At 38.2% G+C, this 25,125-nt stretch overlaps 1 protein-coding gene across 3 annotated transcripts in view; it reads left to right on the top strand.

Moving 5' to 3' along the window:
• mast4 (microtubule associated serine/threonine kinase family member 4) overlaps positions 1-25,125 on the top strand; it is a 98,900-nt gene that overhangs the window by 62,569 nt on the left and 11,206 nt on the right. For 2 of the 3 annotated variants that reach the window (XM_014985727.2, XM_014985724.2), the window contains 17 exons: positions 7,783-7,871; positions 10,513-10,582; positions 11,198-11,276; positions 13,642-13,796; positions 13,883-13,958; positions 14,047-14,256; positions 15,037-15,138; positions 16,203-16,335; positions 17,148-17,209; positions 17,311-17,402; positions 17,530-17,738; positions 17,832-17,970; positions 18,589-18,721; positions 18,820-18,985; positions 23,057-23,158; positions 23,690-23,812; positions 24,964-25,073. In XM_014985727.2, coding sequence (XP_014841213.2) covers positions 7,783-7,871; positions 10,513-10,582; positions 11,198-11,276; positions 13,642-13,796; positions 13,883-13,958; positions 14,047-14,256; positions 15,037-15,138; positions 16,203-16,335; positions 17,148-17,209; positions 17,311-17,402; positions 17,530-17,738; positions 17,832-17,970; positions 18,589-18,721; positions 18,820-18,985; positions 23,057-23,158; positions 23,690-23,812; positions 24,964-25,073 — 2,050 coding nt within the window. The remainder of the gene's footprint in view (positions 1-7,782; positions 7,872-10,512; positions 10,583-11,197; positions 11,277-13,641; positions 13,797-13,882; positions 13,959-14,046; positions 14,257-15,036; positions 15,139-16,202; positions 16,336-17,147; positions 17,210-17,310; positions 17,403-17,529; positions 17,739-17,831; positions 17,971-18,588; positions 18,722-18,819; positions 18,986-23,056; positions 23,159-23,689; positions 23,813-24,963; positions 25,074-25,125) is intronic. The other variant, XM_088010798.1, reaches the window with a different exon arrangement.

The following is a 25,125-nucleotide window of genomic DNA, read 5'->3' as shown; positions in this document are numbered from 1 at the left end:
CAAGCCTGACGACATAAAAATATGAACTGTCTAGAAATATAAGCATTTCCAAGCACCTGGCTGCAGATTTGTTATCGTACTTTGCTCCATTCATATATTGTCCTCCTTCTATAAAACTTGTTAAAACCTCTAGATGTGGCACTCGATTTAGCATCCTTTACAAACCAATACTTAACCTCTAAATTTAAGTTTTAGTGTCAACAGAGCAGAAATCGTGTCTTAGTTGGGTTGGAAATAGAAGTCCTATGACATCCAAAAACATTAACACCCTTTACTGATTGGTAAATAAGCATTGCAATATTTACCAATTTTATCTTGTTTTTCTTAACCATGCAGCTGATTTATATGACATTGAGCAAATAAATTAGGGATTGATTTGTGTAATTTTCTGTCTATTAAATCATTTTTTATGTTTGTCGTTAATGTTTAATGGCAGAGGTGTCAGGCATGCTGAATAAAGAAACAAGTGAGCATGTTACAGGTTGTTCAGAGATGAACAATTTGAGTCTCAGTTTTATTTTATTTTGTTTCTTACTTGACTTTTTTTCAATTAAAATGGTTGCATTTTATATTTGATAAGTTCTTACAAATTATTTATAATGAGTGATTCTGAGAGTAAAATTTATTCTGATTTGAAATCGACCTCTGGTTGCCGTAGCCAAAGATCAGTCGCTCATCCAAATTCAACACAGAAATTAAATGTTAATTATTAATTCAGCAGTCAACCTCCTAATCAAATATTGTTAAAATGAATCCTCACTTTTTATTTACCGTAGTAGACAAACTTACAAAACTGTTTGGACTATAATATTCTTAATAGTTTTTATACATCAAGATGTTTTCTTTATTAAACAAATCTACATCTGTCTTTACGTCTTTAAGTCGCTCTGTAGTTTTTAAAAGTCAAACAGGAAATGAGTCATGGGACAAAGGTGATTTAGTTAAGGCGAGGCTCTCGTCAAATAAATAAGCCATAACTCTCTTGAGGAAGGAACAGTCAAAGATTTATTTATTTTTTATTTTGTTTTTCAGCAGTTGGTAAAAAAAAATCGTTCAATTTTTACACACCTCACGCTGGAAACTCTGACCCACCGGACCTGTGTAATCTTTGAAAGCAGCAAGAGCGCGGCAGCATGTGTTGATGATGCAGTCCTCCTCCCTCCCTCCGTTCCCCAGGATGTGAAGTGGTATATGCCTGTTACATGATATGAAGCATGTTGAGCGAAGGGAGCAGGACAAGCGTTTGGCGTGCTGCAGAACAGCTGCCGTGAGACGGGTTGAGTCGGCCGGTGTTGGGTGTCGCGTCCCTGCCGCAGCGGAGGTTGTCAACACCTGACCTGGATCGCGCGCTCTCTGTGCCTTCCTTTGATCCAGTCCCCGGATTACTTTTTTTTTTTCCTTTTGTTGTTTGAGGACAACGCGCCCTCGGCGACAGTAGCGTTTAATGCCGCAGCTGGCTGCAGATGTGTCCCTACAGAGGAAGTTTGGACCTTGCCAGCAGTGCTCCGGGGGTCATAACCTCCTAAACCCCGGCAGCCGTCGCTTCTCATCAGGACCTCAGAAGCCCCCTTTGCATCTCCCCCTCTGGCATGACGCGGACACAATGTCCGACTCCAGTCCGTGGACGGTGCTGTCCAACTTTAACATGCCACATTTCTTCAGCGGAGCCCGTCTGCGTCGATCCCAAAGGTATCGTTCGAAATGAAGCTGCTGCACTTTTCAGCGCCGTTGTGTCACTTGTGTAAATTTCTTAGCTGAACAAACAGATTAGTCATTAAACTGTAATCATGATTTAGTTCCCAGACCTTCTCTTCTTGAACTAGAAGACGGGTGTTTCCTTCTTGCCTGTTGTGTATTATTTGCTTTGTGAGCCAAATGGCAATTGGATGTTTGTCGTTCTGACACGCTTTTCACACACAGGATGTGTACTTTCCTATGTACCATCCCAGTTAAATAACAGTGGATAAGTGAAGATGCTGATCCTGTGTGTGTTCATGGAAGTCACGGTTTGCATTCACAACTGAAATAGTTGACTCAGAGTTCGCCTGTGAGAAATTGTCTGGTTTTTATTGAAGACAGCCAACTTGGGCTTGGTCTTGTGAACCGTTTTTGATGTTGCAGCTTAAAGAATTACACTTTTTCTGGAAAATAAACTTAGCTGAAACTTCATACTTCACCAGCTAAGCCCCTTGATCTCTGTTAGCTGTATATTGCTGGGACCACAGTATTGGTGAAAGTCTATATAATCATATTTGTTTTTAATCCCTTTCCTGACCTCTTTTTTTTTTTTTTGCTGCAGAACAGCTTAAAATGAAAAACTGACCATTTTTTTCTCAGCCGAAAACAATAATCCATGTGTGTCGATGATGCGTTACTGTACATGTTGCTTAATATATATGTAAAATATGACTATAACATGACAGAGGTTTCAGTATTTTTAGAATTCTTTTCCAATTTTTAACTTTTAATATCACATTGAACTCTGTCTTTGCTAAGTCTAAATAAATAGGAAGTAAGTAGCATTCTTTAATCAGTGGAGGTGTATAAAAATGATAAATAAATTCTCACAAGAACAAAAACAATACCATCTGATTTCAGCTCGAGGAAAACAATAAAAGTGTTGCTGTGCTTTAATCGCCTTACCTTTCATCTGTTTTTTTTATTCTATTAATAGATCTGCATGTGTCATATGTTTGACTTTGAATCTAGGTTTGTCAGCTCATCGCAGCAATTCATTTCACCCCACAGTGGCAGCTCACCTGACAGCTGTGACGACAGAGCTCCGCTCACAGAACTGAAAAAGATTAATCGTGGCTTCTTGTTGACATGGGTCAGGCTACGGATGTCGGCAATCTGAATGCAGAGCTTTGGGAATTAAGAGTTTGATCTATTTTTTGCCGCTTCTTGCGGCCCGAATACGCAGCCGGGCCGACGTCTAAGAAATTGCTCCTGACAGATTCAGATTACTTTGTGGACGCAAGGTAAAAATAAACTGATTTGGTTCAGAAAGTAACTGTCATAAAGACGCTCAGAAGGTATTTTTAGTCACTGAATAAAGAGTTTGCGGTCTTTTTGGAGTGAAACAAAGATTTTTAATGAAGCACAGCATTCACATCAGTTAGCATGTCTCCAGAAACACTGGCCTACTTTCTCTCTATCATCCTCCAGCCCTTAAAGCTTCACTAAACCAACACGATTATCCCCGTTTATCTGCAGAGGTAATGCTGCTAAAGCTCAGCTACCAAGAATCAGATGTAAGGAAGACGACTTGATTTTTTTCCATAAAGTAATCCAGTAGCAGCCAGTTTAGTGAATACTCATGAAGTACTCGGCTTCAGTAGTAACAGTGGGGGGCGCTTCCTATGCTGAGATGATAGTGAAGGAATGAAAGCTTGATTAGGAAGCAGTGGAGTAGCATTAATCCACAGTGAGAGCTTATGAGCAGATCTCATCATATTTGATCATTTTTGAACACATATGGACTATCCACTCGCTCTGTCGTGATAAAGATTTCTGCTGTTTCTATTCTGCTAGCCCATGTTAAAATGCATCACTTGCTCAATAGAAAATGTTTAGAAACATGGTTTGACTTTTTACCCTGACAAGGAGCTGCTCATGATGATTTTTATGGTTGATGGATTTTTTTTTTGTTATATATGTTATCATCTAACAAGAAATTCTTAATCATGAAGTGGGAAAATAAAAACTATTTTCAAAGCTTTTCACAGATGAAAATCTGAAAGTTTGGCCCGCATTTGAATTGAGTCGATTTGAATGGAACTTTTTCATGTAAATCAGAAAAAAGCTCAAATTTTATCTAAGCAGCATCATCAGCTCTCCTTCTAGCTTGCTTGATGTCCGGCCAGTCTTTGGCCCACCTGAGCTGCAGATCTCCGCTGCTCATCCTCTGACCGTGTCTTGGTAGTATCACACTGTTTCCACTTTCAAATGATTGATTAAACATTAATCTGTGAGTTTGGGATTAACGTTTTATCACATAACCCGGCTTTGAACTTCTCTATAACTTTTTCCCTGACTTTTTTCTGTATCCCTCTCAGTCATCATGGTGCTTTTTTCTCTCAAATGTCCTCTAATAAACCTTTAAAACCTTCACAGAACAGCCAGATCCTTACCGAGAAGAAAGACTTTATGTTACAAATAATTGACTTTTGAAGGCACAATGTTTCACTGCATTTATGTTAGTACATCAGAGCACAACAGGTTGAAAATAAATACATTGCCAACCTTCAGTTTGTAACTAAATTAATCCAAGTTATTTTTCCCCCTTAATCCCATTGGTTCAAAAATCACAGATTACAGGGACATCAGATGATAAACTTTCCTTATACGAAAATGGTGTCAATGTGAAAAATCATGACATTGTCCCGCTTTAAGACTAAAATAATATTCTAATTGACAACATAAATACTTGAAGATAGCCATAAAAATCCCACATTTAGTACGACTCTCACTGTATAAATGCATTTTGCATTTAAGATAAAAAAACATTTTTTCTTCGACTGTAAATACATGGAACTCCTCAAGTTCTAGGAAAATACTTGTAATTGGTAACTTTTGCTGTTCAATTATTGATTGGTTAATCAAAAGATAGTCAATAAATCAAATCTACGTTGTATTAATGCTACGTCAAGCAGAAAGGCCTGAAAAGAAATATTAAATTATTTTTCATTCATTTTAAAACCTACAAAATAGAACTTAAGTGTTTAAATGAAAAACCTGCAGAACGTGCCCCCTTTTTTTATCCCGCTGCTCGATTAATCATCAAAATAATTGATAGATTACTCAGTCGCTAAAATAAACATTAGCTGCAGCTCTAATCTGAATACTGTGACTGTTTCCTTGAAAATCCCAAGAAAGCAGGACGTCATTTAAAAGCGTGACGCCATCTTTGTGGCTTCTGACTGACATTGATGCTCTGCAGTGCCTGTACCTGTAGGTCCTGCTCTGCAGCACTGTCAACAGAGACATGAGGACTGCCAGCTCATGTGTTTGAGCGTCTTTGCAGTAGCCTATGTGAATTAGATTGTTTTTTATCACTGCTGCAGCGCACAGGCAGGAGGCCTGCACCACTGACTGACTGCTGTTCGTCCCTTCCTCTGTCTTTTTCTGCAACATAAATTATTCTTGTGTTTCTCTAATTGTATTAAATGGATAAATCTGTACTTTCTTTTTTTTTTTTTTTTTTTTTTTGCTCTTTATGAAAAATACATACATCGTAATTTTTAGCCCCTGGTAAAATACCAAGCAGATTTAATGGGGGATTTGTAGCATGCAGATTATTATTGAATAACGTTTTAGTGAACTCTGCTGAAGACGGTTTAGGTCTCCGAGGGGCTTATGTAACAGTGCATCATTGATTTTAAGTCCATGACCTTGAAGGGAATGCGTTTCTCTTCAGGGTCTTTGTAGTTCCGCCGTCCGTCTCTAATCTGAAACCGGGAACCGTCATGCTAACCAGAAGCCACTTGTACATTGAAGTAATTCATTTTTTTTCTGTCAAGGTTAAAAAGTGGGTTTCATTTATGAGTCACACGTTGTGGATCACGGTGGCTCCCTGTGAGTCACTGTTCTGGAATAGCAGGACCAGTAAATATAAAAGTAGGAATGCTCTGCACATGCCGTCTTCTTTTTTTCTTATTTGTTTGTTTTTGTTTTGTGGGGAATAAACCGGAACGTTGTGTCACTTGTACATTTTTTTTTATTTTATTTTATCTCTGGTTACTTGAGGACTGTTATGAGAGCGTAACGGGTTTTCATTTTGTTTTAAATAACCATTAGAAGAAATTATTTGTGTTCGAATTGGGACATTTTTTTAATTTTCTGCATTTAGCAATCCTATACAATGAAATCAAGGTTATTGAACTTTAAATATTGCACAGCCTTATATTTCTTTAGTAGAAGGGACTCAAAAGCAAGCTGATAATATTAATAGACAATATCCTCCATTTTCTATAGGAAGGGAATGCAGAAGCATTCAATATAATGTTGTAAATTTAACTCAATTAAGTGAAATTTATAGTTAGAAGTGGACATTGAATCTGCTTTCCAATCGTAATAGTCCTTGGATAATATTCCTGAAATTAAGCTTATGGTTTAATTATAAAACACAAAGCTTTATTTTGAAAGGAGCTTTATCTTCAAATATCAACAGTTGATCCAGTCTTTAAAATGTTTTAGTAGATTTGATCATATGTAGGGATTTTCCATCAGGTTGCAGCAAGAGCCAGTTCTGAACTGGTTCTGTAAATGAACCAGTTTGCTTTTCCATCACTTCCATCATCTGCTTATTTATTTGTTTGAGCTTCCCACACTTTTATTATTTTTTTTATAATTGTATATTTTTTAATTATTTACCCAGGATAAAATCCAATTGAGATCTAAATCCTGCGTTTTAAGCGAGGCTTCGGCAATAGGCAGCAACAAAAATGTAACATGAAAAAGTTACACATTTAGAGGGAAACATCAAGCTATGTGCATTATTGAGTTAACCTCAAGAACTTTTACTTTGGCGGTAAAACCACTGTAGCTGTAGCTACTTAAAGGATAAGGGAGAAGGTCAAACAATTCCTTCTTCTCCAGTTCAGTTTGAGCAAAAGTAAAAGAAAGAAGCATGCAAAAAATACAAGAGTCAACATTTCTCAGTGCAATTGCAGTACAGATAGAGGCTGTCAGAAGTCTAAGTAAATAAAAGTTAACCAATGAGCCAGAACAGGCTGCCTCATTGACTATATTCACATCCCATCGGCGAATATAAATCACAAAGTGTGCTGACATTTTGCAGCTTGTAATGAAGAGTTGAGCATCCTAAGACATCGCAAAGAAGCAATCGTAACACAATAACCCAACACAAGTTTTAGTAACAAGCCACTTTTTAGCAGTTTGATAAACACAACTTATTTCTAAAATAAATAAAAACCTCAAAATAAGTTGTGTGAATAATCATAGTGCATGGAGGCAATTTGGCTGAACTAATATTATTTACCCTCATACTCCTGCAAACATGTGAGATAATATCAGCACCTTACCTGGTTCAAACAACTAGTGGTGCTTAAGTCCAAATCGGATGATCTCTATGAAGGCGTGTTAATGCCACTGTGGATAGAAAAAGGAGCTAATTTCTGCCAAAAAATTATCCCAAATTTTCTAGGAAAAAAGGACATTTCTAGGTTTGAAAAGTCAAAAAATTTGCTATGAAAACTTTCTAAAAGTGGAAAAAAATTCCTTGAATTTCTAATATTAATCTACAGGGTTTTTTATTTTTTTTATTTTTATTTTTTTTAGAAAATGTTCAAACTAAGAAATTTCCAAAGTTTTTTCCCTAGAAAATTTCTGAGATTGTCAAAATTTCAGAGTAGAGCAAATGTTTTTTTTTCCCTTGTAGATCCCTGATACACACTAGTTCCCTAATATTAAAATAAAGTGCATTAAAATGGTATAATAACACTGTGTTATTCCGATGCTAATCCAACACTTTATTATTTTATTTGTGGCATTTTCAACAGATTTTTCTGTTTTATTCAGCTGATCAAAAATTATACTGGCGTTTTAAACATGGAGGTCAGAGCATTTTGAACTCTGGATTCATTAGCTGTAAAACTCAAACTGAGCTCCAAGGTGTCACAAAACCTTTTTCTAAGTATTAGTTGATTAATTTTTATTCAGTTTCCCACAAGATACTGGATTTCTACCTTAATTTAACTTTTTATATTATCTCTAATGTATGTTTTCCTTCCTTAAAATGAGTCTCTGTGGTTGTTGCAGCTGTCGCACGAGCAACAGAAAGAGCCTGATTGGAAGCGGTCAGTCGTCGGGTTTACCGCGACCCCACTCTCCGCTCTCTTCTCTCACAGGTGAGTTCATGTCCATCACATGTTCGTGTCGCCTAATGTAGAACCTGTTGTCATCATTGTCAGGTTGTACACAGAGGGGGCCTTTACTGCACTGCAACAGGAAAAACCTGCAAAAAGGACAATGAAAATGAAAAGCTCTTTATTTTTGCAAAACGTACAAGTACAGATGACACAGGAGCTCTCATGCCCTGTTTGTAATTACCAGCAGAGGAATATGCAGTAAGAAAATACAATAATCACACCGACTATCACTGGGTGATCCTGCTGTGGGATGATAAAAGGATTGACGGCGTGAAGCATCAGGTTGCATTGTGGCGTTTTTTTCTGGTCAGACTTTGGTTAGGTCATCCAGCGCTGGGGCTGAGAATTTAACGGTGCAACAAATCAAAAACGCCATGATTGTTTTTGGGTGAGGAAGCGGCGGCCTGCAGGGAGGAAATGCACAGGACCAGAGGGAGGGAGACCTCATTTACCACAGGGCGTTTTATTTCCTGCCATTGCTTAGCGAACACAGCGCTGCAGCTTCAAGTGTTTAGTCTGCATCGTGACCTGATGAAGGAGCCCAGATTTTAAGATGGATTCCGGCTCTGAAAGCCCCGGTGCTTTTACTAACGAATGCGCACAGCTCTGGGATGACGTGACGCTGTGGCTGAGGCGTAATATTTATATCAAAGGTAAGAAGAGCAACTTTTCTAGGCTGCCATTTATATTGAGGCATGTAATCGTCTCTGAGCCATCTTCCATGTAAAAGCTTTTCTAGTCATGAATTCCTCAGAAATTATCTGTTCTGTTTGAAAAAGGTTAATCTTCTTTATAGCAGAAAAAGGAAATTGGTCACCTAATTATGTGGCCAAACCTGTGTAATATATTTGATTAATTCTAAATATGTGAAGGTTGTTACAACGCAACGTCAACTCAAATTACTGCTTTGTTGGATAGCAAAGCTATATGAAAGGAGAATTGTGAGAGGAACTTGTTTTAGTCCACTTCAGCCGTCAACATTTAAACTTCATGAAAGCCGATGCAAAAATGACATTTGATCTTTGATAAAACACAATACTGTGGTGCAACTTGACCCAGTTTTTCTAAAAGAAGAGCTTTATCCATGGCAGAGACAATGCACCTCTACTGCCCTGACTATTTGACTTTAATACCTTAGATATCTATAATTGTCCATACAAAAATGTATGGTAAAGCTTGACGACAAAAATACAATTGATTGAGAAACATGGCAGGGAGGGTAAAACAGTAATCAAAACTGCAAGTTATGCACAGAGCGTCTATGTCAGTTTCTATGTTTTGTTTTCCTCTTCTTTAAGGTACATGAGGTAAATTTCAGGGTCCAGGATTGCAGACTACCTGAATGGTGTTTAGCTTTTAAATGGAACATATTGCTCTTAGTTTAATATGTTTTAAGTGTTGGGTACGTCTGCCTGTGTATGCGCTGCTCATAACCCTCTCCCTTGCTCTCTGAGAGGATATATATATATATATATATATATATATATATATATATATATATATATATATACTCTGCTGAATCATAACATTCATGTTCAAAATCCTACCATTTTGTTCTATTTCTACGCATTATGTTTGTGCACATGATGTCCTATTTAAATCCGTATTTAGTGCAGTTTTTTTTTCTTCAAAGAAATAAAACGCTTTCTCATAAGCTTGTTTTGAACTGTTTTTATCTCCATATCACAGCAGTCAACAGGCTTTTAGGTCTTCGGGGTTCACATTTATCATTCAATTCACCATCTTTAAGAATATAAATTAAATCAGACCAGTTAAGCAATTGTTTTAGAGCTTACCCAGTGCTTTCACAAGAAATTGAAGATAATTATATCTTCCCTCAAAGGGGGATCTTGGGAGAATGGTTTTAGTAAATCCCACAGTTAATAGCTTTGAAAAGTAGCACAAAAAGACACATGAATAGAGAGCTGGTGCTATTACAAACCAAGTGCTGGTGCAATCTGAAAATGTGAAAAACAATGAACCTTCTTTGAATGAGCTTTTGTTGATTTTTAGTACTTGAAGAACAACCAGTGATTGTGTTGCATTCCCTTGATCTTTAGCCAGATTTCCAACTCTCAGAAACCGAGTGCACTACAATATGAAGTACTGTAAGGTATCAGGGCAGCTGCTGTTGAACAGGGTTTTGTTACGTTAAAGCAAAGCGATAATGGAGATTATTCCAGCTAGCATCACTAAAAACAACAGACGCCGTGAGTTTTCCCTGGAGTCGAGATTAAATCGATTTCCAAAAGTCTGCCAAGATTTCTAAATGTAGCATGTTCCAAAGCAGATGGAAATAAAAAGCTCTAAAAGATAAAAATGAGCAACTTTTCTGAACCCCACTGGCTATTTGGTAATTATCACTATCTTTCAGAATATAAATTATAAACATATTCTTGCATATATGCTCCATCTCAATTAGTTTTGAAAATGTCACTGTCGCCAGAAATGTCTTAGTTTGAAAATGGAAAAAGTAAATTCACTGTTGCTTGATATATATTTATTTTATGGTTTTGTGTTACTGATCTGTTTTATTTCTAATTGGAAAAAAAAATCTAGTGTTTAAGTTTTCAGCCTGCAGGTTGTTTCATCTCCTCTTTCTGTGTTTCTGTTCATACAGGAACAAGTCCACAAGACAGCCCAAGAAATTTCTCCCCCAGTGCCTCTGCTCATTTCTCTTTTGCACGAAGGTAAAGAGAACCGAGATACGGTCATATATTTCAAAAATTAATCCAGGTCTGTAGCCGTTTCGTTGAGACTCATGAGTGTTTTCTGTGCGAGCTCGTGTATAAAGTATTCAACTTTTCTATATTTATATTTTCAAAAATGGCATCCATCATGAGTCCTGTAATTTTGTATTTTTTTTTATTATAATCCACAGTCATTGCCACAGAGCAGACAGGTAACTTGAAGCTAGGCTTTCACTTCTAAATGGAAAATAAAACATTAACCCCACATTTGTCTGGAGTTCCTCCCTGCTTCATAAGTCTCACTTTAACACTGCAGTTTTACTCATTGAGCCATCTACATTTAATTCTACATTTATTTACTTGTCGGGTTTTTTTTATTATGTCTGCGAATTAACTAGTAGATTTCATAAAAAAAAAAAAAAAAGCATCTGTTTTAAAATCCATCTCCAACTTCGTCGACCGTTCAGGTTTTAGAAGTTTTCCCATGTTTTGGTTACAAACATGGGAGCGTCTTGTTTGAACCCAAGCATGTCGAGTTTGTCTGTTAAAGGTCAAAGGTCTTCTGTGTTAACGGTTGGGACACTCCTCAGCGTTTTTGTTGCTGTTTTGCGACAGGACCGATGGCCGCCGTTGGTCCCTGGCCTCCCTGCCGTCCTCTGGATATGGAACCAACACGCCCAGCTCCACCATCTCTGTAAGCATCAGGCGCCTGTAATTCACACAACAGCAACAAACTAAAAATGAAACTGACTGGTGGATTTTCAGTTTTAAAGCCCTCCCGTGTTAATAATTTGTAGAAACAACTTTTGTATTTTAGATTTCTATTGGCTTTTCATGTCACAGACTTGAAATTTCTGCCCATGCTTCTTTGCATAATAACTCAATCTCTGTCAGATTACATTAAGAGCATCGACTGGCCGCAGATTCTCGATTGGATTTAGGTCTGGAATAGGCAGAAATACTGTATCTTTGTCTAAAGTGGCCATAGGTGGCAATGAGATAATGGAGCAACTTCTCCTCCAGTGTTTATGATCCATCAAACATCAGTTTATGTTTTTACTTCTTCTTCATTTAACTCAAACCAATCTAAGTATACTCCCTCAGTCAGACAAATTCACAAAGGTGTTAATTCTCACTTTCTTTTTTAAACTACTATCCAAGCATTACATTTTAGAAATAATGGCTGCATTTTAGTCCGACCCTCCTTTGCCTCTGAGCTGGTTGGATTCAACGCACATAAACACCGTCCAATTTGGGGAAAACAAAGTTTGTTCACCTGCGCTAGCTCTCTTCAGGTGTATGGTTTACAGCAGGGGTGTCCAAAGTGGGTCCTGGTGGGCCGGCATCCTGCATGTTTTAGTTCTCTCCCTGGCTTAACACACCTGGATCAAATGATGGCTCATTAGAAGGCCTGAGAAGAACATTGACCTGCTGAAAAGGTTACTACCACCAGGGAGAGAACAAAAATGTGCAGGATGCCGGCCCTCGAGGACCCACTTTGGGCACCCCTGGTTTACAGCAATGCATGTTAGAGTAAAATAAACAATCTGAACCAGTTTAAGTGTTACTACAATGCCGCATGTCTCTCTTATTCTCTATAAATCGGATTTAGAAAACCTAAAGTACATTTGTAGGCTCAATGCTCCTCAGATTCTGCTTTTTCTTTAAATTACAGAATCTGAGAAACAGTTTAATCCAGCCTTTAGCTCGTTGAATGGCCTTAATGGTCACCATGAACCGACTCTTACAGGTTTTCCATTTGAGATTTCTCGTATCTGTGTTCCTCGACCTTTATGTTGGTCACTAATGTTCTCTAACAAACCTCAAAAGCCTTCACAAGACAATTCGTTGCTTGGGGATGTTACAGTAAACATCTGTCACCATTTAAAACCGTTCTTGGTTTCTCATTGATCTCGTCACAATGCAAAATAATTACTGTGTCTTTGTGTACCTGATAGACCTCATTATGTCAAATCATAATAAACTGGCTTGATGCAACAAAATTTGGTATCAATACTTTTTTTTTTCTTCAAAATAGTTCCACTATCCTTTACTTTAACTCTTTTAAATTATATATTTTTAACCATTTCTACCACTTTTAGGAAGCATGTTAAAATATGTGAACGCGCTTTAACATACACTTCTATTTACTCTGTCATACCAAGATCTTTTGGTTCTAGTTCTACATTAGATCAGATTTTTATCCAGCTGAGAATAAATTGTGCCTGAAGACAAAACAATTTGTTTCTCTAATCAATGAAATGAAATATTAACAGTTAACATAATCTACTTTAAAGACCCATTGATTCACTCTGAGCAGTAGAACAATGGAAACCAGCTGGAATGTCAAACATCACATTAATAATTAAAGCACTGCATTCATTTTTTAATGTCGGCTTTATTAACATAAAGCGTGATCAGCCAGCAGTCGTCAACATCTTAAAGGAAAAGTTGCGGGTTTGTATGTTCTATATGAAACAGCTCAATCATATTCAGAAAAAAAAATAAATTATAAAAGTGTAAATGTTTATTTTCCCTAAACAAAATGCTAAGATCATTCTGGAACATATTACCTGGGGTTTTTTTAAATAGTTTTTGAACTTGAATCTTTTTAATAAAAAAAAAAAAAAAAAAGAAAAAGTTAAACATTTTCTTTGAAAAATGATGCACTTTGGTTTTCTTGATAGTTTATAATACTAATTTCTAGGTAATTTTTGAGAAATTTGCTCATTTTCCACTTTTTAAGTGCTCCATGGTTGAGAACAATATCAAACTCAAAACTTATATTTCAAATTCAAAAAAGGCTCAAGTTGCTTACAATAATAGTCAAATTAAGGTAATTTATTATTGTTTGAAGACTGTTCAGCCTCCCACAGAGGCAGTAATATTTACAATACAGACCTTAGAAAACTATTGATTTCATTTTTTAAAAAAAAGCCAGATTAGTAACAAACACGGCAGTTCAGTATTTTTCATCATTATTACAGGGAAAAACAACACCATCTCTTTATTTTTTTCTTTTCCTTTTCATGTTGAATATATATTTGTTTCATTTTCAGTCATCCTGTTCATCACAGGAGAAGCTGCACCAGCTGCCCTTCCAGCCTACGCCTGATGAACTGTACCTCCTCTCCAAGCACTTCTGCACCGAGAGCATCTCCGGGGACGAATGCCGCAGAGCGACGGCCATGCGACCCCGCTCACGCAGTCTCAGGTACCCCAGTCATCTTTACACCACTGAAACTTTTCATAGTCTGCACTGAAAACCCGCCCTACAATAACCGCATCACGCATTTTCAGCCCTGGAAGATCTCCATCCTGTTACGACCATGAGATCATCATGATGAACCACGTCTACAAGGAGCGGTTCCCTAAGGTGAGTGGACCCCCGCCAGTAGCCGCGCTCTCAGCTGAAGATCTTCCACTTCAACTGAAAGATGCTCCGCAACCTCCTCACGTTACAGGCCACCGCTCAGATGGAGGAAAAGATTCAGGAAATCATCCGCAGCAACTCCCCGGAGAGCGTCCTCCCTCTGGCAGATGGCGTGCTTGGCTTCGCCCACCACCAGATAATTGAACTGGCGCGGGACTGTCTGGAAAAGAGCCGGCTCGGTCTCATCACGTCCAGCTACTTCTGCGAACTCACTGACAAACTGGAGAAACTTGTTCAAGAGGTAGGGTGCTTTTTAAAAAATGTGAAGTTTTCAGAAAACTCTATTAGGGTGCATTCACTCCATCCCTGTTTAGTCGGGTTTCATCAAACTCTAGTGAGTTTGACTAGAAAGTCCGGTTCGCTTGGAGAGGTGTGAGTGCAACTGAACCCTGATGCAGACCAAAGGAGCAAATCCTGACCCGCCTTAAAACCTAGGTCTGGGTTCGGTTGAAGTGAACTCTGGGGCAATTTGAGTCCATATAAATGAAAAACTTATATGCAGACTGCTCCAAAAGCAGGACACAGACTATAGAGAAGGGCATTCTGGGTAAACACCACCAGTACAAACCCGCTAGTGGGAGAAATGGCTCATGATGTTTTATCAAAGGCAAAAGAGAAAACCAATAGCTGCTAAAATTTGACTCTACTTTTTTTTAACCTTTCATGAAGGAGGAAGTTGCGCTCAGTGTCTTCTTCAGTGGTTTTTGAGTTGTTTCCTTCAGTGGTTCTTGGTGCAGCGCCACCACAGGCGAGGAGGGGAACAGGTTTTTTTTAAACAGTTTGCTGAAAATGTAACAAATGTTGCAATTTTGATCCCCAAAATGTGAATTTCTACACCCTTCATTTTTCATTTTACTCCTGTTTTATACTGACAGCAAAGTTACAGCTAAATAAAAAAGGACAAAGTGTATACTTGAAGAGTATCTCTCCATTTTTTACAGAGTTTTACCAAAGCGTCTCTGATTTATGTGATGTGCAGCATATGCATGTGACGGTTCTTATCCTGTTGGTTGCTCTGCAGTCCACAGAGAGGTCAGAAAGTGAGGAGGTTGACTTCATCAGAGAGCTGGCAAAGAAGATCCTCATTGTGATAGCTCGGCCTGCTCGGCTGCTGGAATGTCTGGTACGTAAACAACTTCTGATATGCAAACTTCCCCAGGCTTCAGCATTTTTCTTAGTATCTGTCTTACATTTACATTTTTCAAACAAAAATTGAAAAGCTATTGTTTTTTAATAGAAAACTAGGAGCAGCATGCAGCACCTTCCTCAATTAGACACTCCTTGTGTGTAAAGCTGTGTAAATAACTTTTTTTTTGCTATTACTGCAGTAGCCTAATCTCCTGCTTAAAACCTTTATTTTATTAGTGGTAAAAGAAGGAGGCAAGAAATAAAGTACAAACAATTGTTTTGACTTAACTGTCTCTATAAATGAAGCTAATTTTAAATGTATATTTTACTGTCTTATGTCATCAATGTGTTGAAGAACTTTTAATAGGTAGTCCCTGACTTCCTGTTTTTTTTTTTGTTTGTTTTGTTTTTTAAGAATGAATCTGATAAGACTTAAAAGCCCCTTTATTTTTACCACTTTTCAAAATGGGAAAGACAAGGGAACATGTTATTTAAGTAAGATAAATGTATATTAATCTTAATAAATCAGGAGAACAGCTGTTTGATGAAATTTGCCTATATCTGGAACCAAAACAACCACAACAACCACTGCTCACACACAGCAAGCAGTTTGGAAATAAAACATATTGAGCACTTACTTTACCCTATTTTTTTCTACATTAGTACGATTTTGACCCACTTTACATAAATTGACATCATTTTGAAATAAGGCATTTCAGTGTGCTGACAATTACACAGTGTTCATACATCCAGCTCAGTATTTTTAGATGCATCTCTCCTGTTTTTAAAAGTGCAAAAGATAAATAATACATTTGGAATCCAAGCTGTTCAATACATTGAATGACTCTAACTTCACTTCATGTTCACACCTGATTTATATTTTTTAGCCTCGTCTTTGAGGCACTGTGCATAATTTAAGGGGTTTTTTAATGATGAAATATTTAATTATTGTTGAATATTTTAATAATTAGCAAAACAAGAAAGTTGCGTAATGTATCCTTCCAGCTCCCCGGCGTACTCTATAGGCTTTACACTGAAGTTGGGTCTCTGTGTTTCCAGGAATTTGACCCAGAGGAGTTTTACCACCTTCTGGAAGCAGCTGAAGGACATGCTAAAGAAGGCCAAGGCATCAAAACGGACATCCCTCGTTACATCATCAGCCAGTTGGGACTCACACGAGATCCTCTAGAGGGTACCGGATGTTTCATCATCATCATCAGCGCTAACATAATCTAATACAAAAAGACTCATTAGAGCTGTTAAATATGAAATGTGTGTTGTTCTTATCCTGTAGGATTGTTGTTCCTGCTGAATTATGGCTCTAAATGAATGAATCAATTGAAGACTTATTTTTTCTTGAAGTACGCGAAAACCAAACGGACCATTTGCCTAATGGCCTTCTGTCTCTGCATATTCAGTAACCAACAGCATTCATTATGACTAATTAGAAAAGAATGGCCTCCCCACAGAGCCACACAAGCTGGCACATCAGCCAGACTACTTTACCCCGCCGAACGTCTCCTGTGTTTGGTTCAAACGCCACCTCAGGTGCTTACAGTGAACTCTTGGGAGGGACAGATGTTAAATAGCAGTGGAAATGTGTTTACCGGCTCTCTGGGGAGCTCACATGGCGGTTCACGTTGTTGCACGCAAACAAAACCAAAACACGCACGACAGTATCTAACTGGCATTTGTTCCAGAGTGGTGATTTTCAAAATGGCCATCAGACGTGTGTTTATGTTGCCAGATCTGATTTCTGCTCCATTTATTTTAAATTCCAGTTATCTTGGAGTCAGCAGCTCAAAGCTATTTAGCCAATAAACTCTTAAGTTTGGATTTTTTTTGTGTGTTTTAAATGTGCTGATTTCTTGGCATTTAAGTTTTTCTTAAATGCCTTACATACACTTGCATGTATTCTTAACTTTAAATAGCTGCCTGAATTAAACTTTTAGTGTTTTTCTACTACTTTTCTTTTATACTAAATCAGCGTTTTATTCTTCATAGAAATTGCACAGCTGACCAGTAGTGACAGCGGCATTGCAGAAACTCCAGAAACAGACGACTCCGTACGTTTTAAGAAATATAATACTTTATATTTTTTAACTATTCATAGTGTAGTTTTTTTTTTTTTTTTTTACTATTTTTTTCTTTACCTTCTTGTCCTCAGTCTCAGAGTCTCAGCACTGTCTTGCGTTCCCGACGGAAACCCTGCGAATTGGACTTTGAGATGATAAAACTCATCAGCAACGGTGCTTATGGGTAAGAAAATATAAAACTAATAGGTTACAGGAAAATATTATTTTTTCCAATAATTTCTCATCAACTGAAAATGAACCATTTTGAAAGCTTTTTCTGCTCCTTACTGTTGCACCGTTTTACTCCACAGAGCTGTTTATTTAGTTCGGCACAAGGAAACCAAGCAGAGGTTCGCCATGAAGAAAATCAACAAGCAGAATCTGATGTTGCGGAATCAGATACAGCAGGCCTTTGTGGAGAGAGACATCCTCACCTTTGCCGAGAATCCCTTTGTTGTCTCCATGTACTGCTCCTTTGAGACACGGCGGCACCTGTGCATGGTGATGGAGTATGTCGAAGGTCAGCTGCGGCCGAGTTCAAAGCCTTCTGTTTTCCTTCTATTGCATGTTTATATTCATTGATTTTTTATTTATTATTTTTTTCCCCTCTCAGGAGGAGATTGCGCCACCCTGTTGAAAAACATGGGTCCCCTGCCGGTGGATATGGCCAGGATGTACTTTGCAGAAACCGTTCTTGCTCTGGAATATCTTCACAACTACGGCATCGTCCACAGGGATCTGAAACCTGACAAGTGAGAACTTGATGTATTAAGCCAGAGATGGAACTGAAGCAAATATTGTGCAGTTCATTTGAACTGTGTGGACAAACTCCTTACTGTTTTCTCGCTTTCTCTTTCACACTTTAAACAGTTGGGTAGCTTTGTGGCCAGACGATGTAAGGAGGGCCATAGAAATAATTTTTGCGAGCCAGATTTGGCTCGTGGGCCTCGAGTTTGACTCGTGCTCTAAAAGCTTTTCTCCCAGGACTGACCTAATTTTGTCTCCATCCATCTTCTCATCCAATCCCTGCTGCAGAAAAGCATTCCCAAAACATGATGCTGCCAACATTTTCCTTCTATTTCATAACAGTGTCATACTTTATGTTGGTCTATCAAATTATATGCCAAACAACTACATGTATGTTTTTGTTTCATCATTGCAAAATCTGAAAACGTTCAAGATGTACAAAAAGTTTTGCATGCACTATTTATGTATTGATTTAACTCAATTAAACTGAAATGTTAAGATTATAACTCTCACACGCTTAAAGATGTACAGGTTGGATATGTCTCCTTCTAGTTAGACATATCAATCATCACTTTCCAGTTTTAATTACATTTTTTTTTCTATCTTCCTTCACATTCTCTCAGTCTACTGGTGACGTCGATGGGCCACATCAAACTGACCGACTTTGGCCTCTCTAAAGTTGGCCTGATGAACATGACCACCAACCTGTATGAGGGACACATAGAGAAAGATGCCAGGGAGTTCTCAGACAAGCAGGTGAATGTCTCTCAACTCTCTGTCCTCTCCGGTTCGATCACGTATCGTTGCACAGATCGTTGAGGTGTGGATTTCTTTGTGCGTCTTGTTGTTTGCAGGTGTGTGGAACCCCGGAGTACATCGCTCCAGAAGTCATCCTGAGGCAAGGCTACGGGAAGCCGGTGGACTGGTGGGCCATGGGCATCATCCTCTACGAGTTCCTTGTGGGCTGCGTGCCATTTTTTGGAGACACACCAGAGGATTTGTTTGGACAGGTCATAAGTGGTCAGTGTTACCAAAGTATTTTTTTTTTTCTGTTTAATATTTAATTGGTTTTGATTACCAGGCATCTGTAGAGTTTAGTCAGCTATTTGATTTAAGTCTGTTCAAACAAGGATTTATGTAAATTTCAAAATAAAAGCCTGGACAGAAGACGGGAGCAGGTTTTGGGGTCAAATGCTTCCAGGAATACAACTGTGATTATTGCAGTCTTTTCTTTTTCACACAAATTTATCCTCAGTCCTTAATAATGCTGTCAGTAATGAAGTTCAGTTGATTTTTTTTTCTACCATTACATTTTATTGTTGAGGAAATCCTTTTCCATTTTAGACAATATTCTGTAACTGAAAGTAGAAAAAAATTATCCCTGCCTTTTGTTGATTTTGTCTTATAAATCATCTCCTTGTACAATTTAAAGATTTTTTTTTGCAACCTGGTAGTTAAACAAATTTGATAAATTGAGTTTTGGTATGTTGATTTCTTTTATTATTCCCTGTTTTGTATATCTCTGTCTACTAGTACAGATCTTAATTGAACAAAATTCAAATTATTATTTTTTTTTACCTTTAAACCAGTGAATAATGCTTAAGTCTTTCCTTTAAAACAGGGTTTTACTAATATTTTTTAAAAAAATGAATGTCCCTGAAGTCTTTAGCGTCTTGTATCAGTTAGCTGGCATGATTAGGTCACTGTGCTTATTCTCTGTTCAGCATAATTCTGAGTTTTGCCAAAGGCAGCAAACATTTCGAAATCCATAATCTTCCCTGACAGATGTTGAAGGCTCAAAGTGATGAAACTGCAACTTTGCTGTTCAGCCTCCCTTTTATCTGCTGAAAGCTTCACTCTCTCCCATCTGACTGTAGCCTGTGTGGATATGAAACCAATCTAGACATGTTGTAGAAAATACCTTTATTTTGAACGGCAAGTTATTCCAAATCGAGAGAAAAGAAATCCCAAAAATCGCATTTCGACAGACACCAGAGCAGCTCGATACTCTCTCCAAGTCTTGCAATCCTATTGTTGTCCACATCATGCACGACACTGACTGAAGCTGGGACCCAGTCAAAGGGAAAATCTAACAAACAAGTGTAGTCGATGCTCCACAGGCCCGGCCTCATCCCAGAACAAAACTCTGTTCAGTCTGAGCATATTTGCATGCAGCTGTTGGGGTTTAGCTCTAAGCACCGGCATGGCGACATGAAGCCTCGGAGGTCTGGTTATGCTTCTGCCAACAACTCAAAGCTGTTCATGTTGCATGCATACATGAGGTTTTGGCTGATTTATTTTCATACATTAAAGAATTACTCACATTACATACATGTCCTCAAAATATCCCATCTTTGCATTACATTTATCAGTTAAGAGACGAGTATTTTAGCAGTGAACGCTTATTTTATTACATTCAAAATCAAAGTGGAAGACACTCTTTCTGAAGCAGGAGCTGCTTTGCTCAGAGATGAATCTTTATCCATAGTGACTTGGAATCTCCCCAATCTGATATTAATGTCGGAAATCGGTCCGATATGAGTATCGGATTATTTCGACCTGCATCTAAAATCTCTGAAATAAATACACTGATAGGAGCACTCTGCCCCAGCATTTCTGTCCAGCAGCGCTTGTGTCCCACACACACAGACTCACTGGTTAACAATAAATGAGTCAGCTGTCCTCATACCAATTGTTGACTATTGTTCTCTGTTTATGTAATATCACTTGATCAAGCCTTTTCTAACATTGCACACTACAAAATAAGTCATTAAAGTGTGTATGATTCGTGCTGATAACGTATCGGGTCAATATCGGTAGGCCTGTCACAATAACAAATTTTGCTTGATGGTAAATAGTCCTGGAAGTTGTCGTGATTAATGATATTGTTGTTTCAAGACCATTTTCAAGTAATATAATAGTAATGGCATAATAATGCAAGAACACATTCTCAAAGATCAATTAACTTTAAATGCTAATGAACATTTAACACCGGAGGTGGAAGACATTTTAAATATAAAAAATAAATAAACAAATCAGAAACAACAAATAAAAATAATGACCAAATCTCTGTAAACAAAAAGAAAGGACTAGTTGAGACCAAACCACCAGATGGAAGATTTTTATCATCCAGTTTCTGGAAGAAAGAGAGAAAAGAGAAAAACAATAAATCATGCAAATGGAAATTATTTCGTGTTTTTTTTTTTTTTTTTTTTTTTTAAACATGCGATTGATTTATTGTGACAAGCCTAATTATCAGTATCAATCAATATTCAAAGATGCAATATCAGTATCGTATCGGAAGTGAAAACGTTGCATCGGGACACCCCCAGTAGTGACCGCATTCATTTTGTTGATTTTACTGAAGGCTGACATTCCTCCGGTGGCTTGTACAAAAACAGACACCGCACAGTGACTCTCGTTTCGTCTGGAGACCGCATGTCAAGTATAAACATTATGATTCATCTTCCTGAAAACATGAGGTGTTGTCAGCGCTGCAGTTTCCAGCGAATCGCGTCGCTGTATGTTCAGCCGCTGGATAGCCGCCATCGTGTGGGATGTGGAAATGAATGGCACGCCATAACGGATTTGGTTTGCTCTCAATCAAACGACACGCCAAGCCTCTGAGGGTAACTGTTAATTAAAGAGGCCTGAATATTCTCCACCGTGGCCTCAGGATGCACATACATATTCATAGCCTGTGTCCAGATTTGATTAAAATGCCGCTTAAAGTCGACAATCGGCGTGACATAGGCGGGGCTTTAAACATCTGTTCTCCACTTGTGAGACTTTTCACAGAAAATTAGAGCATGCAGAGATTTGTTCATTTTAATCCCTGCAATTCATTAAAAGGTTAAGTTGAATTTCCTGGTTGTGTCTCGAAAGGAGCTCTTGAAATTGAAAAGTTATGAATGTAAGGTGTAGCTTAGTTGTTTAGAGGAGAAAAAACCAAAAATCCAGCTTTTTGACTGATATGCCAGCCTGACATTCCAGGTGGTTTTTCAAACAGAACCATCTGGAAAGTTGTCAGTGCAGACACGGAGCAGTAAAGCACGACAACGAGAGACAGGCTGTCAATAAGAGCTGCCGCTGTTCACAACAGCAACGCCTGAAATGTGACTGCATCCTGTCGCAGGTCGCACTTATATCCAAACCGATGTCTCAAATTCAGAGATGGAGGAAAAAATGCAGAAATCAACAGAACTGCACATCATTATAGACGACATCCCAACTTTATTGAGTTTCAGGTAAAAGTTCGACCTGCATGTTATTGCACAAAAATAACATTGTGATAAGATTTCTGATTGTCTTTAGAGATGATTTGGCCTCGATTAACATTTTGACATTGTTGAATTCTGTACTAAATGACTAGGGAATGACTTCTAAATAATATCAGCATTTACGGCAACATAAATCATACAATATACCGACTGACTAACTTCTGAATGCAGTTGGCCGCAGTGGATTTTGTTTAAGGGTATCAGAGTAAAGAGGGCTCATTACAAATAAAAATTGCGCTCATTAGATGTGCATTTCTTCAGACATCTAGAAAAGTCCAGATCCCGTTTAGGGCTGCACCGATTTTCAGTTTTCAGACTGATCGCCAAATTTTAATTTTTTTTTTTTAAAAACATGACCTGCCTGTTTCAATTTTGACCGATTACAATTATCATGTTTTTTTCTTTAATAACCAACACTTTCTGCTACAAGGTCACGACACACCTCCGATATACCAATCTTATGTTATTGTAAACTATTGTACAATACTCATGAAATAATACAAAGTTGATTTAACTGCACATGAGATGGTTCCTGTAGTAATTTTCTGACTTATTGATGGTAGATGAGATCGATTTCACCTGTACGTATCGGCTGATCAGCAATTGATCAGTGCACCCCTAATCCAGTTACTCAAAATTCTCAAAATTTTATGAATACTTTTGCAAGGCATTATATATGGGCTCCTACCCTGGTTGAATATTGACTTTGAGATGGAAAAAGTCAGTTTTCCATTTAAAATGCATATAAAAGCAAATTAATATGCTCCTTGTTTCAGGTGGTATTCTAACCAATTCTATGCACTGTTTGCAGATGAGATCAACTGGCCTGACGGTGAGGATGCTCCACCTCCTGACTCTCAGGAGCTCATCACCCTGCTGCTGAGACAGAACCCTCTGGAGAGGATGGGAGCAGGTGAGAAACACTTTGACGCCTGCAGAACCGGTTCTCGTTTTCCACCTTGGCGCGGTTCGGTTCGTCGCTCTTAGCTGCAGGCTGAGGTCAGCTTACAGCAGAGTACTTTGTCCCGTGACCGGACCTGAACTCTTCCCGCTCTGATCAATTGCAATTATTTCCTCGCTAGTGGATGAATCCAATTCCATGCATGGTCAGGCAGGTACTATGAGAATCTGCGGATTGTAAAAGCGACCACGACGCGACGGAAAGCCTTTTGTCATTTAGAGGACCAAATGTCTGCTGCTGTTGCGCTGAAAGGTCACAGGCAGGAAGTCCTCCAGCAGAATTTACGGTCGTCACATCGGTTTGTCCTGCAGCCACGAGGGTGAAAAAGGAAACGCAGCGTTAGCGGTCCTTCACCTCTTGTGTTAAACTGAAGTGTTAGGGATTTTTTTCTCATGCTCTTCGTTTTATTTTTCTTCTTTAGGGTAGGGTTAGGGTCTTCTTTTCACTTTGTTCCTATAAAACTTGTGTTGATCCCACCAACAGGAGGAGCATTGGAAGTGAAGCAACATCAGTTTTTCCACAACCTGGACTGGAACGGCCTGCTGAGACAGAAGGCTGAGTTCATCCCTCAGCTGGAGTCTGAAGACGACACCAGCTACTTCGACAGTGAGTCAAAATGGAAAACATGAGCAGACTTCGTGTGCTAAGGCAGCATTAAATAAAGCAGCTCTTATAAAGATTTTTTATAAAGCATGCGAGTTTTATAAAAAAAAACTTGCATGCTTTTTAAAATAATTTATCAAGAAACTTGCATGTTTGTTTTATAAGCTTACATGTGTTTTCCATCTAAAAAAAAATCATGTTTTTTTCTTGAGTTTTTCTTTTTACATATAAAAACAAGATTTTTTTAAAAGCTTAGAAAAGAAAAACGTTCCATTTGTAATATTTTTGCCACATTACAATCTCTGAATTCAATCTATTTTATTGGCATTTTATCTAATATATCAACATAAAAAAGTACAATATTTTAAAGTGAAGGTAAAAGAAAACCTGCTTCTAATTTTTTCCAACTACAAATCTAAAAAAAAAAAAAGAAGCGAGAGAGTTTAACCAAATGTACTTTTGGACATCTCGCAAAGCTCTGTTCAGTCCTTCATCTGAAAATGCAAAGTTGCCATTAAAAAAATTCTCCTCTGCCCAAAGGGAGTCCAAAAACAAAACATGTGGCTGCATAATATTTCTGCACAACACCCTAAAGATAACTTAAACAGGTCCACATGACGTTGGCAGCATCATGCTGTGGAGTTGCTTATTGTAGTCGAAATCGTAATATTTAGATCCAGGAAGCTAAATACATGTCGGTACTGGTAGAAAACATGAATTTGAGGCTGGAGCATCAATACTTTGCTTACTCACAATTACAGTCCTAAAAAAGCTTGTTATATCTCAATGATGGCTTTTTATTTAGTGAAGTTACCGATTTGATTGAAGCTCCACAAGTCCAAAAGTCTGCAGTTTCACTTTTCTTTATTTCTCATCCATTTTAAGAAAAGTCGTGAAGATTTCTTGGTAGAAAATGCTGAACGGGAGCTGGAGAAATAGAGATTTAAGAGCACAACCCGAGCCAAGGCCAACCTTTGTTTTGCTCTGCTGTCTGTCTCTCTGCTTAGCGTCTGAAAACGAGGCTTTGTGGCTGACAGAAATCAAAACTGCTGCTCTCTACCCAAGTTCTTTCCTTGGCAAATAAATGACCCGTAAGAAAGGAAAAACAAACTGTGGAGAAAAAGAATTAAGCTTAAAACCTCCCTCCTTTTCAGCTCGCTCCGAGAGGTATCACCACCTGGAGACGGAGGAAGACGACACAAACGATGAAGACTTCAACGTGGAGCTGCGGCAGTTCTCCTCCTGCTCTCACAGATTCTCTAAGGTGCCTCTTTAATCTCTGATCTTTGCGTTGCTCTGGTCTCACGCCGGCAACG

The sequence above is a fragment of the Poecilia mexicana genome, unplaced genomic scaffold (assembly GCF_051168715.1).
Source record: "Poecilia mexicana isolate PSO_F unplaced genomic scaffold, ASM5116871v1 scaffold_12, whole genome shotgun sequence".
NCBI lineage: Eukaryota > Metazoa > Chordata > Actinopteri > Cyprinodontiformes > Poeciliidae > Poecilia > Poecilia mexicana.
The sequence above is the reverse complement of the archived record's forward strand: the minus strand, read 5'-3'. Positions and strand labels throughout refer to the sequence as shown.